General features: G+C 37.5%; 1 protein-coding gene across 4 annotated transcripts in view; it reads right to left on the bottom strand.

Annotated features, from left to right (window-relative positions):
• The window catches only part of dlc1 (DLC1 Rho GTPase activating protein), a 117567-nt gene that overhangs the window by 97950 nt on the left and 5501 nt on the right, over positions 1–14116 (bottom strand). Inside the window, exon 1 of one of the 4 annotated variants that reach the window (XM_084104183.1) lies at positions 9907–10769. The exons of the other annotated variants lie outside the window; for them this stretch is intronic. Coding sequence (XP_083960309.1) covers positions 9907–9909 — 3 coding nt within the window. The 5' untranslated portion in view covers positions 9910–10769. Of the gene's footprint in view, positions 1–9906; positions 10770–14116 lie in introns of those variants that run through there. 4 annotated transcript variants of the gene reach the window in all.

Raw genomic sequence — 14116 nt, 5'->3', positions numbered from 1 at the left:
TCAATCTAAACTCAAACATAATTTATCTAGTACTTCCAAGACCACATTTTCTGAGCTATACTGTATGCTATCCACAGCATATTCATAGCTCTACTTTGACTAATGACAATATCTTACATTTTATTTGCTTGTATTTTTATTTTTCCTAAGCAATTTAAATAGAATAGAATTGATAGATTGATAGAAATAGATTTGATAATAAAAAAAGTAAAATGGCACAGTCATTTTTAAAAGGTTACTGTGTAAACACACAGGTCAGGGTAACCGGAAAGTACTCATTAACATCACATGCCTGCAAGTTTTTAATGATTGAACTACAGAAAGATTCCTCTCATCTGTCTTGCTTTCTTCATGTCTTATATGTGATATCAGGTGTTACACTGACCTCAGGTGGTGTGTTTTTAGTAAGACACTACAGCTGTGGACATCCTAAAAGAAACACACATACACTGATGCACCAACCCAAGCTTGTGTATATATACTGTAGGGTCAGAAATTAAGGGCGGCTTGGGGCAAAAATTCCATAGAAAGTGACAAGCACCTAAAAATGAGGAGGTAAATGTGTTCTGATATAGCTATTAATATTAAATTCTAAGCCTAGCTACAGTACATTAACATTATAAAAAACAAAACAAAAACAAAAAAACATCTAAATAACTAATTTTTAGATTCAATATAATTTATATATTTAAAAAAAATGCCTCTGAAAGTCTAATGCAGGAGGCTAATAGTACCTCTTAATGTAGAAAGCAGACTTGGGGACATTTTATGCCATTGTAAACTGTTTTCGGTCCTCAAGGTCTTTTTTTGTCAGGTTTTTCAAATGTTCTAGGACATTCTGAGACCTTTCATTGCTACAAGGACAGCAAAGCTTACACACACATGCTCTCACACATACACACAACACATTCTACATTCATACAGCACACCTCTCACTACAGTGACCTTTCCTTGACATTTCGACTGTGCATCTGCTTGTGTTATAATAAGCTTCAATATAAAGTGTGAGACTGAAAATGCATTTTTATTTGAATGTTATGCTGAAACACTCTCCTCAAATAATTAAAGTCACTTAATTCATTTGACCTCAATGATAGATCCGAGAATCATAATTTGAAGTCAAGTAAAATTAAGTAAAAATGTTTTAATTAAAGGTGCTCCTTTGTTCTCTGGTCCTAAAGAAGGTGCAGAAATGTGCTATTTACTTCATTCATGATTGATTTATTAATACACATCAGATAATAGAGAACATTATTGAAGTTGGTGAATGGTACAGGTCATTGAGTTTATTCTCAGTATTTGGATTTCAGCCAGTTCAGTCCTTGGACAGCTGTTGTCTGTTATATGTATCTTATTATCTCTCTCTCTCTCTCTCTCTCTCTCTCTCTCTCTCTCTCTCTCTCTCTCTCTCTCTCTCTCTCTCTCTCTTCACGCTTTATAATCATTTGGCCTCAACCACCTTACATAGCATTCTGCCGATAAAGATGCTTTGCATGGTCAATTTGTTTGTATAGTCCTAGAGTCTCTTTATGAGATTGCGATAGAAAGCAAATGTTCCCCTCATTTGTAAATCGCTTTGAATAAAAGCGTCTGCTAAATGATTAAATCATTGAGCATTTGTCTTTGAACACTTGAGTCTGTGGACAGTACATTGAAACTAAATGCTGAATTGGTGCTCAAGAAACATTTCTCATTATCAATGTTGAAAACATTTGTGCTGCTCATTTTGTAAAAACTGACTTTTAAAGATCTTCCTATTTTTTGACGAATAGTGTTTCAAATAATAAATATATATCTTGTGTAGCTTTATAAATATTTTTACTATTTTTGGTCACTTTAATGCATCCTTGCTGAATAAAAGTAAAAAACAATCTTACTAAACTTTTGAGTAGTAGGTGTAATTGCCTGTGATAAAGAATATTTGTACAAGTAGAGGTATTATTTGCCTCCATGTCATTCATTACAATCTTTTAATGCACAGCTAGCCATGAATTACATATACTATGGTCTGTCTGAATACTTGATTCTGATTGGCTGAAATGTGAATCCCGCTTATACCATGACCATTTGCCAGCAGTGACAACTTAAAGCTGTCATTAATGTTTGCAGCGCTAAACTTAACCAGAAGGGTTGAATTTACGGTTATTTTTGTCAGCTATGACTATAGATCTAGCATTATCTGCTTTTAATAAGACACAGAGATTAAGTAGTGTGGTAAAGTTACATTTATATGAATGAATTAGCCTATAGAGAGAGAGAGAGAGTGTGTGTGTGTGTGTGTGTGTGTGTGTGTGTGTGTGTGTGTGTGTGCGTGCGTGTGTGTGTGTGTGTGTGTGTGCGTGTGTGTGTGTGTGTGTGTGTGAATTACCTGCGCCTGTGCAGCGTCTCTCTAGCAATGAAGCTGCGAGTTGAATTACTTAAAAACAGCAACATTAGAACCTCCTTGCTGCGTAATATAATGTAGTGATTCAGTAGCGAAGCTAATTTATTACTAAAAGCAAAGGGCAGTGATGACAACAAGTCTCTTTGCTCCTGAATGTGTGTGCGGCACGCAGTGTAAATCTATGTGCATGTGACGTATGTGTATGTGTGCTTCATTGAAAGCAGCATATTAATATATAACGGTGATTACTGACATGGCTGTTTGATTGCATCTTCCAGCCAATCAGAATCAAGTATTCAGGCATCATTTATAATTTATACCGGCAGTGTGAAAACTAAATATTTGCTGCTTTCTGCATACGCTGTGAAACCGAGCTAAGATGGCCTTAGAGGGCTAGAAAGAAATCAAAAGATTTATGCATGAGTTTGCGTGTGTTCTCTCTCTATTATTATAATGTCTTGTGACTGCCTCCCCATTTATTTTCCATTTAGCACAGAATTATCCTGTCAGAGTCAGTGCTTTGCTGTTGGATTTGCAGAGGTGAGCCAGAATTATGCGAGTGTGAGTGTGTGGTGAAAGGCTAGTTGCGTATGCCTAAGCTTTTCCATGACACACACTTGTTCTGAAACTCTCATAAACACAGCACATCAAACATAGCCCTCTGTTCTCACTCTCATGTGATGTATTGTTCTGTCTCTGATATAAATGGCATCTGTCTTACAGAGTCTTAAATGGAGGAATATACCAGAAAACCATTATTTTTAGAATTAAGATCTGCATTTTTAACGGATATGACAACTTTTACAGTTTCACTCTCTTTTAGTGTCTTCTACGGGTCACATTCCTACAGGGTTCTTCCTGTTTTGATTTGACAGAATCCCCACACTGTGAGATCTCCCAGAATCCTCCTGCTCTCTTCCTCTTTCCCAGAGATCTCTGGGGAATGTGCTTATGACTAACTAAAGTCTGTCCTTAGTGACCCCACAGATCTTCCCTTAAGACCTCAGCGTCTGAAATGAGTGTGTCCTGGAGAGTGACACATTGCTGGTTAGTAGGGATGCTCCGATCGATCGGCCGGAGATCGGTATCGGCCAATAATCACATTTTATGACTCGATCGGTACTCACTAACTTGGCCGATCTCACAAACCAATCACAATTTGATGACGTCAACGCATGAGGACATACATGATGCATGGGGACTTAAATGGTTTGGCGCCGCAGTCATGTCATCACCAGTGTGGAATTACTATGATGTTTCGAAAAACAATGAACAATTTGCTATTTGCCTTGTATGTTCCAAAGAAATCTCACGTGGAGGAGCATTGTCCAAAACATTTAATACGGTGAACCTGATTCAACACTTATATATATACGAAATACTGGCGAATACGAAAAACTGGCAACTGCAAAAAAGGCAACGGTAACTAGTAATGCCACTCACTCAGCCATCCATTACAGACATTCTGAAAAAACACGAACTTTACACACCAGACAGCAAGAAAGCTAAGGCTATAACCGCAAAGATAATGGAATTTGTATGCATTGACAACCAGCCGTTGTCAGTCACCGAAGACATTGGATTTAAACGCCTTATTGCACATCTTGAACCACGATATCAACTGCCACACGCAAATATTTTACCGATGTAGCTCTTCCAGAGTTATATCAAATCGTCTACAGCCACATAAACAGTTTACTTCACGAGAATGTGACCGCGGTGAGTTTAACAACTGACATTTGGAGCTCTAGCGTATCCCCTATGTCCATGCTAAGTTTGACAGCGCAGTGGATAACTGAAGACTTTGAAAAGAGGCAAGTGATTCTCCACTCCCAAGAATTTCCTGGCTCACACACTGCTGAGGCTTTAGTCGCTAAATGCAAAGACATGTTGCAGGCTTGGGACATACCTGAAGAGAAAGTGCATGTCGTACTACGCGATAATACAATATAGAAAAGGCAATGTGAGACTGCAACTTACGCAGCGTGCCATGCATGGCACATACTCTCCATTTAGTGGTTCACGAGGGAGTCCTATCACATGCTGTGGCGATTAGCTGCCGCATTGTTGGGCATTTTAAGCATTCGCCCCAAGCATACTCATGATATTCAAAAACAACTTGGCCAGTCTCCTAAAAGGTTGCAGCAGGACGTCGACACACGATGGAATAGTACTTACTATATGCTCAACTCTCTGCTGGAACAAAAACATGCTTTAATGGCATACACAGCTGACTATGACATTCTGAATCTCAATGCAACAAAGTGGAAATTTATTGAAAATATGGTTTCCATTCTTGCACCTTTTGAAGAGTTGACCAAAGAGATAAGCTCATTAAAATCATCCGTGGCAAACGTCATCCCCTATATCAGTGACCTGAAGCGTCTCCTTGAGAGAGAGTCCGACTCGGACCATGGAGTAAAAACATAGAAACAAACACTTCTCGAAGCTGTTGTAAGAAGTTTCTCCAACATTAACAGGGAACCTGTATATGTTGTGGCTACAGTCCTTGATCCTAGGTAAGTCTTAATTAAAGGAGCTGTATGTAAGAAATGTATTTCAATTAATCATAAAATGGCCCTGATATGTCACTAGACATTAAGAAATCATGTTCATTTCAAATACTTATATCACTGACAACAGTAGTCCGGCCAGGATATTGTCATTTAAAAGTGAAGTTGCAGCCCTCAACTGATGTTGATGTTGTCATGTTGTGTTTTGGCCTGATGCCCCACCCTCCACCTATCTACAAATCACAAAGTCAGTTGTGTTTCAGCATCCGGGTTGCCAGCTCTGCTCTAGTTACCACAGCTGCAGCTACAAACGTGTCAGCCTACGTTCCTGCTGGATCCTGCAGCCTATCTGGCAACCTCGAGTCAGTGGGGAGGGGGAGGGGATACACTGCTCTACAGTAATTTGAAAGTGATTGCAGTACCAGTTTTGGCCACAATCTTACATACAGTTCCTTTAATTGTGTAGATATAATGTATATGATAAATTTCACCGTCAGTGAAATCCAGGCTAAAATCTCAATCTAATGAGATCGCATGAGATGATAATTTTTTAAATAAATTTCCCTATTTTAATCTTTGAAATGGTCTTACTCAGTCAATATTAAAGGTATCAAGGTTAAATTTTCACAGAATGTTTTGAATATATTATATAGGATGATTTTATGTAGAAAACAGGCTTTACACAGGCAGGGTTACATATACATGTTATGGTATTGTAAATGTCAAGTAAAAAAAAAAAAAAAAAAACTGAGTGTGACAAAAGTGCTGTAGTGTGTGAAAGTATTAAATAGTATAGTATAAATTTAGGCTAATATAATTGATATTTAGCAATGATGGTTATTTTTTTCTTTCTCAATATCAAATCAAACCAGAGGCACACAGACTGCTCGGTGAAGCACTGGATGTACGAGTGAGGCGGGGAAATAGCTCTGATGAGAAGATGGGAGAATCTGTGGCCACACCAAAAGCTCCTCCATCTATTTCTTTGCAGCAGTGATGCTTACAGCAAAAGTGATTCAGCAGCACCTGAGATAAATCTCTCTGAGCCTGTTATCCCAAGATCTGCAGAACCCCTGGTGTTTTGGGAGAGGAATAAAGGCCGGTTCCCAGCTTTGGCAGAGGCAGCACGAGTCTATCTTAATGCTCCATCGACGAGTGTTGATAGTGAGCGGCTATTCAGTACAGCCGCACACGTTTTGGATGAAAAGAGGAATAGACTGTCTTCCCAAAATTTAGAAAAACAAATATTTATTTAAAAAAAAAAAAAAAAAACTTGCCGTACCTACTTAAGTAGGAAGGGGCCAAAGGACTACTCTGCAACTTGACAATCACTTTTTTTTTGTATCAGACTACTCCATTTTGTTCTTTTTGGAGTTTAAATGATTCTATTTATTTTTCCCCCTATGGTCTTATATTGGACATTTAAACCATATGAGTTATATCTCTATTTTTAATATAGTTATATCTCTAGTTTTAATGTTTCTATTTTGCTTTGTTCTCTCTCTAACATTGGACAATGTTTAATTAAACCTAAGGAGTTGCATCAAACTACTTCAATTTGTTCTTTTAGGAGTTTAAATGTTGTTGATTTTTTTATTAATTTTGTCCTGCTCAGACTTGTTTAAGTTACATCAGACTTCTCCATTTTAGGAGATTAAATGTTTATTTTGTCCTCCACAGTTTACTATTGGACAATGTTTAAATTAACCTTGTGGGCTGCATCAGACTGCTCCATTTTGTTTGTATTTATCTTTGTCTTATATTAAGTATATTAAGCATCGGAATCGGTATTGGACGATCACCATGACAAGAAATTGGTACTTGGTATCGGCTGCAAAAATCCTGATCGGAGCATCCCTACTGGTTAGCCACTAATATAAAATGGAAGCTGTCAGCGGCCTACTATCCTGCACAATCCTTCACTAGGAAGACAGGCTTAGAGAGAAGAGAGAAGGGAATAAAACTGGACACATGATAAAACTCCTGAAAGATGCTATGGTACAATTTCAGGCCTCAACTCTTATTGTAATGAAATGGTTTTGCACTATGCATCGGGGAACTGCATTTTGCTGGTTTGTTTAATCCTACAATTAAATCCTTCAGGCAAGATATGAAAAGTTTACATGTTCCACCTTTTAAAGTTTTTGAAAGTCTGCACTTGCACTATTGTGAATATTAAATGACTGTTTTCTATTTTAAGAATTCTCTGATGGCAAAGCTGAATTTTCTGCAGCTATTACTCCAGTCTTCAGTGTCACATGATCCTTTATAATGCTGATTTGGTGCTCAAGAAATATTTATTATCATAATATGCTGAAAACGGATGTGCTGCTTAATATTCATCTAGGCAAAGTGATAGATTTTTTAGAGTTAAATAACATCAACCTTTTAAATGGTACTTTAAATCACTAGTGATACAGTGGCAGTGGGTCTCCAGAGGCAGAGCTGAAGAACTCTAAGCTAAATTAATTGAATTATCATAATGTAAATACACAGAACATCGGTCGTGAGAATACTTGGCAAGTACCTTGTTTCAGAACGACAAATTATAGAAAACGTCAGCATACAATATTTACTTTCACTCAGTACTGCCTCATACAGCAGTACATGATGGCTCATTTAGTATGACTCATGTACTTTCAAAAGTACATGATTACTTGCCTAAAGTTAGCTCACAGTATTACAAATTCACCTATGATCAACCACCACAAAAATGTCACTGCAGAAACACACTGATACACAGACATGTATTTCAAAACATAAAAAAAAAAAAAATGTTTGTTAAAAAAAACCCTGTTCATAAACAAAAGGCCTAACATACTGAAGAAACCCCAAATGTATATTGTGTTTGCAATAACCTCATCACAGATTTTCAGGAAATGGCATAAGCTACAACATTCCTTTGGTAAACTCATTTACTTCAGTATCTGAAGTATTTTGCTAGATATTTGGCCTTAGTCTTGAACATGACATTACTGCATCATGTGACTGGAGCAGATGTCCATGTTTAAGTGGGACAGAGACTGGGTGTATTATGGAAAGGCACAGAGCGACAGCTTCAGAATTTCCTTCCCAATTATTGTGCTGCATATTATTGAATAAGGTCAATCAAGGACATACAGTGGAATCATTTACCTTACTTCAGCGCTCCGGACACAGTAGCTACCAAAGAAAAATAAAAGTTGCATTTTGTGGTTGGAAGGATCGCTCTTCTTTAGCATGTTGTCATGTGAGGTTATCCATTCTAAGTTTTAAAGGGATACTCCACTTTTTTTTGGAAATAGGCTCATTTTACAACTCACCCAGAGTTACCAACAGTTGAGTTTTACTGTTTTCGAATCCATTCAGACAAGACCATTAGCATCTCTCTCAAAAAAATGACCAAAGAGTTTCAATATTTTTCCTATTTAAAACTTGACTCTTCTGTAGTTAAAAATATCGAAACTCTTTGGTAATTTTTTTTTTGAGAGATGCTAATGGTCCTGTCCGATTCAATGATCTATGCTAAGCTATGCTAAAAGTGGTACCGCCAGACCCTGAGTTCGGCTGAATGGATTCAAAAACGTTAAAACTCAACTGTTTAACTCTGGGGGAGTTGTAAAATGAGCCTATTTACAAAAAAAAAGTGGCAAAACCTATGGTAATACCATGGTGCTTTTTTGTTAGCTTCTTAATGACAATTCCATTCAACTCATTCTCTCCCCAACTCACACAGTCACCCACAAACACACTCAATCCACTAAGACTAAACCCAAAACGCGGTGAGATGAGTTCATCCATCAACACACTTAAAGCAGCAGGTGAAGAGCATCACAAGATACTGCAGATCAAATAGGGAGCACTGCATTCTGAAAATTAAATTGCACTCTACAGTAAGTTTGGACATATTGCTCCTAAGCCACATGTCCTCTTTTGAAACTTGCAGGCACACATTTCTAATCTTGTTTTGGTGGTTGGCCCTGACATAAAGCTTTTCTTAACAGAGGAGAGTTCTGAACCCCTGGCCTGGGTTAGAGTTCCCTGAATCATTTATTGGGAGTTGCAGCAATTGAAAATAAAAGGCACATGAACTAGAGTGGGGGCCAAGGGGCATCAGATGCTCTATGTACATAGAGGCCTTTAGCGGGTAGTTTCATCTCTTTCACAGAGTTTAAAATGCAGGTCAAAGAAACCAAACATGCTGCAATTCAGCTGGTTGTACATGCAGAACACTGCTTTTTTGTGAATGATAAAAAAGTGTGAAACTGACACGTACAAATCAAAGAAATTGTATTATAATTATCCATTTTAAGACTGATTGGGCTGATCAAAATGGTATGTGAACTACAGGGGGCTACTATTTATAGCTTGTTTAATAAGCTATAAATAATCTGTTTTCTCATTTAAAGAATACTGCATAGTCAGCTCTTGAAAAAAAAATCTGTTGGGGACCAGAAAAACTCAGCATGAGTGTTATTGTGAGAAAAGATGCCCATTTCATTATCTACATTTTGAGTTCATTTGACATGGTACAACTACATTTTGAGTTCATTTGACATGGTTATTTATTGTTCCTCACTTTCCTCGGGTCCCTGGTGCATCTACCAACCCAGAAAACATGAAAAGTGAAAACCCAGTAACTTTGTTTTGCTAAGCCTTTCTCTGCAAGCATGTCGAAAAATAAGCCGATCAGATTTCCCTCCCCTTCTGACGTAGGAAGGGGGTCTTATTATTAATGCCCCTTAATCTGCATGTTTCCACCCATGGCGCAGCCATTTGGTTTTTGCAAGCGATAACAGTGTAGCCAGTTCTAACGCAATGACAAAAGTTCAAGCAAATCATGCAAACTGTTCTGTTGTTGGATGCACAGATGAGCACAGAAAACTGTTTGACCAAAAAATGTCAACTCTGTCTTATAAAGAACTCAGGGAACTGTGTACACTTGAGTAAAAGTTAAACATGATGGTACATGCAAGTCGATGAAATTAATCAATGTAACTCCACAACAACTACATCAATGTATCCACTAACCATAAACGTCCAGTTGCGACCTCTTCCAGAGTCTCTCCATAAGGCTGCACTCCGCTACTGGTTATTTCTGAGATTTTGGATGAATGAAATCCATGTGTTTTGTTATTGCCGGAGTATCCGAAGCTCCTGTGAAGGATCGGCTGTCTTCTGAATGGGGGCTGGGAGCAGCAGCTCATTTGCATTTAAAGGGACACACACAAAAACAGCGTATTTTGCTCATACCCAAAAAGGGGCAAATTTGACAAGCTATAATAAATCATCTGGGGGGTATTTTGAGCTGAAATTTTCACATTCTGGGGACACCAAAGATTTATATTTCATCTTGTGAAAAGGGGCATAATATGTCACCTTTAACATAGCTACTATTCAGCAAAGATTCATTAAATTGATCCAATGTGACAAAGGCTTTTACATTGTTACAAAAGAAATTAAACTTTTGAACGGTAGAGGATGTTGGGTTTTGGATGCTGGTGCATTGGTTTCTGGGGTCCCAAACAACATTGGAACCCACTGACGGCCTCAAATACAGAGACACTTGTATATCTTCTTTTGTGGTCCACAGAAGAAATGCATACATGAGGGTGAGTAAATGATGAAATTGTGAACTCTCCTTCCAGCTTAACTAGCACTTTCTTGATCAATAAACATCATTAAATGATGACCATGCTGGTCAACTGCTTCATCGATTTTGCTGGTTAAAAGCTTGACTGCTCATTAAATATAGCGAGACCAAAGTGAAATACTGTATGATCAACACGGCTGCTCTAGAGACTTTGTGCATCTCAAGGCCAAATCAGCAATATTCATCAGGGAGCTAATTATGAGATTGATCTTAATCATTAATATATATATCATCATAATTACTGTACCTTTGCACAATTTAATTATCCCTTTGTCTCTAAGGGTGAGTGAAAAGTGATCTATAAACACAGTATGATGGGGCGAGGTACTGCCTTTTTATTAGAAACTTTATTAGAAATGTACACATGCATGCACATACACATATCCATTTCTGGTTTCTAAGAACTCTAACAGAACATGTTTTGGAAAAGACATGGAAAATCGCTCCTGGCACTGCGTATCTATAGCTATTTGGCATCCTCTTTATATGCAAAAGTAATCTTTTACGTGCATAGCATCTGGTACGCAAAATTTACCCGTTGGGTAGAATTGGCTGGGTATGTACAGTATATTTCGTATCATATGCACGCAAAAAGTGCAAATTTTATGTATGTTAAAAAATGCTTATTGGATGCACATAAAAGGTAATTTATGCGTATAAAGAGCATTCAAAGCTCGATCGGTCACATTCTCTGCTCCCTTTCTGTATACAGTTCATTCCAGTTAATAATTTATTCATCATGCTGATAAGATTATGTGTAGTCTTAATTTTCTAATGGCTAAAGAGCATTAATATAATTCATAATTTTATCTGTAGGCCTATAGCCAGAATATGATGTGTAGTTTCCCAAAAAACTAAAAAATATATAGATGTTGCCTATTCCTATTGTAGAAGTTTGAGTGGAATTTTATTTACTGAATGAGATTGATAGGTATTGGAAGCACAGTTGTTTTATTTATAGAACTACAGAATAGCACGTATTGACCTTACATTTTCCCCAAAGATGTTAAGACGTCCTGTTTTGTATAAATTGTAGCTGTTAAATATATTTCCATGTGTCACTCTTCACAGTTCCTGGTAGTTCATGCTGTAAATGGCTGATTCAGGTGTTTAAAAAACAAAAAGTGCTTCACTCTGGGTCTTAAAAAAATGTCCTGCTTTTATTCACTCGCACAATCACATCCCTGTATATATTTCAGATATGCTGTGTTCTAGACTGTGAACATACACCACAAGTGGTAGAATGACTTAGAGCATTTAAGTAGATTTTATAAACATGCCTTAGAAAAAACATTACTGGTGTGCATCTTGAGACAAAACAATGGCACTGACATCTTTAAAGATATGCCAGTGCAAGTTGCTTTTAGTTAAGACAGCTTAAACATACATTTTAATCGGGGACTAGGCTAAAGCCTAGTCTGAAATCAGGCATTTGTCTTCAAGATAAAACACTGTTATTTTACTCATTGTTTATATGGGTGATACACATTTAAGGGGTCTTAGTATATAGCAATTGTGTTTGTTCTTTATTTTCATTAGAACTTGAAAAAAACGTGTATCAGATAATATTCTGTATTAAAAAACAGAATTGAATCATTAATTGAAATCAAATCGAATCTCACTGTGAATCAAATCAAATCGTTCTATATTTGCAAAAATAGTTCCTGAATCGAAACGAAAACCTATGAATCGTGACTCAAATCGATTATCCATCTACCCAAAGATTCACACCCCATACCTTATGCACAAATTCATGCACACAGTCACAAGCGTACAAACACAAAGGGAGAGAGAATGTGATCTCAGACAGTTGCTCAATCTGGGGAGTGATTTTTGAAACAGTCACTGTGTTAGTGCCACTTAAACGGTTCCAAGAATCTCAAATCCACCATGAAGCCCAGATTCATACTTCAACTCCCTGATAAATCCCCCGACTGACACAATCCAGCACATTCAGAGTGTCTGCGTGTGAGCAGCATCATGCGTAAAAGGGAAATACTTCAGTTATCATTGGTCTCATCTCCCAAAATCAACATTGCTGTGTTGTTGAGAGAATAACCAAGTGATCATCCATCTTTCCGTCTACATTACTAATACAATTTGCTAATTTTATTGCTCATTCATTGAAAGAGATAATTGGAAATAAGCAGGATAAGCAGGATTCCTTCAGTACTCATATGTCAAACACAAACTCCCACACTCCCGTTGCTCACTCTGTCCTTCAACTTCGTGTCTCCATTAGCAGTAGAAAAGAGTCGTTCAAGCCCTTAAATGGCTTGCATTCATTCCAGCGTTCCGTAACAAACACAAATCCCCACAAGAACTCCAGCCACCAGCCCTGGATTTCAACCTCACAAATAAATGACAATTACACAGCATGGCGTGTTTTGCTTGGGCTGGTTCCTGTCTAATGGATCCTGCTGTATAAATAATGACTGTGTTTTGGACGACGCCTCCAGGGTCTTGTGGAATAGGGCAAGGATGAATAAACACAGAAAGCTATGAGAGACTTTACCTAAGGGACCGAGGTTGGCAAGGCGGGCTGCTGTCAATCACCTACGTAAACACATAAAGGTAAAAATATATGCATGCAAGCACACCCAAAATAGATTACACAAACTACCTGTCACACATCAGCAGACACACAAAGCCTACACATTCTCACACGTACTCTATTCGTGCCATTTTAGGTCTCGTGTGACGCCAGTTTCTTGGACTGTGGAACATTCCACAGATGCCCATGGCCAAGGATGTAAGCCGGAGTGATGTCATTGCTTTCAATAGGGCGTGGCAGTGAGCTGGCATAGTGATTTAGGATGTGGTGTTTGAAAAGCATGGTGCTATATGAATGCTTTTAATCAGAACTGTGTATACAAGCAAGAACAAACATGGAGAAGGAAGAAAGCATCTGCAGAAGAAACATGCTGGAACCGGTTTGTAAGCAGCTAAAAATAAAAGAAGCATGCACACTGGCCACTCATGAAGAGATGTGTGCAGTGCACAGAACAATAATAAAAAAATGTACTCTACAGTTCAATAGGTTCTTATTAAAAGATGTACCTTTATTCAGCAAGGATGCATTCAATTGATCAAAATTGACAAAAACAATTCTAATTCAAATAAATACTGTTCTTATGAATTTTCATCAAAGAATTAAACAAATGAATCAGGGTTTTCACAGGAATATTAAGCAGCAAAACCGTTCTCAACATGGACGGTTGCACTTTATTTTACGTCCACCTACGGTGTACTTACCTAAGAAAGTACTGGGTAATATAAGGTAACTACAGGTTATGGTTAAGTTTAGTGTAAGTTCAGGGTTAGTAGCCTACCTAGTTATTACCCAGTTAATGTAATTACTATACATAGAATGTAATGCATGGGGAACAGTACTGTAAAATAACGTGCTACCACATGGACAAAAAAAAAAAAAAAAGGCTCTTGAGCACCAAATTAGCATATTAGAAAGATGTCTGAAGGATCAAGTGACATTGATGAGTAATGGCTGCTAAAAAAAAACAGCTTTGCCATCTCAGGAATAATTTACATTTATATATATATATATATATATATATATATATATATATA

Source organism: Abramis brama (assembly GCF_963993115.1).
Source record: "Abramis brama genome assembly, chromosome: 2".
Lineage (NCBI taxonomy): Eukaryota > Metazoa > Chordata > Actinopteri > Cypriniformes > Leuciscidae > Abramis > Abramis brama.
This window is presented reverse-complemented; position numbering and strand designations above follow the sequence as displayed.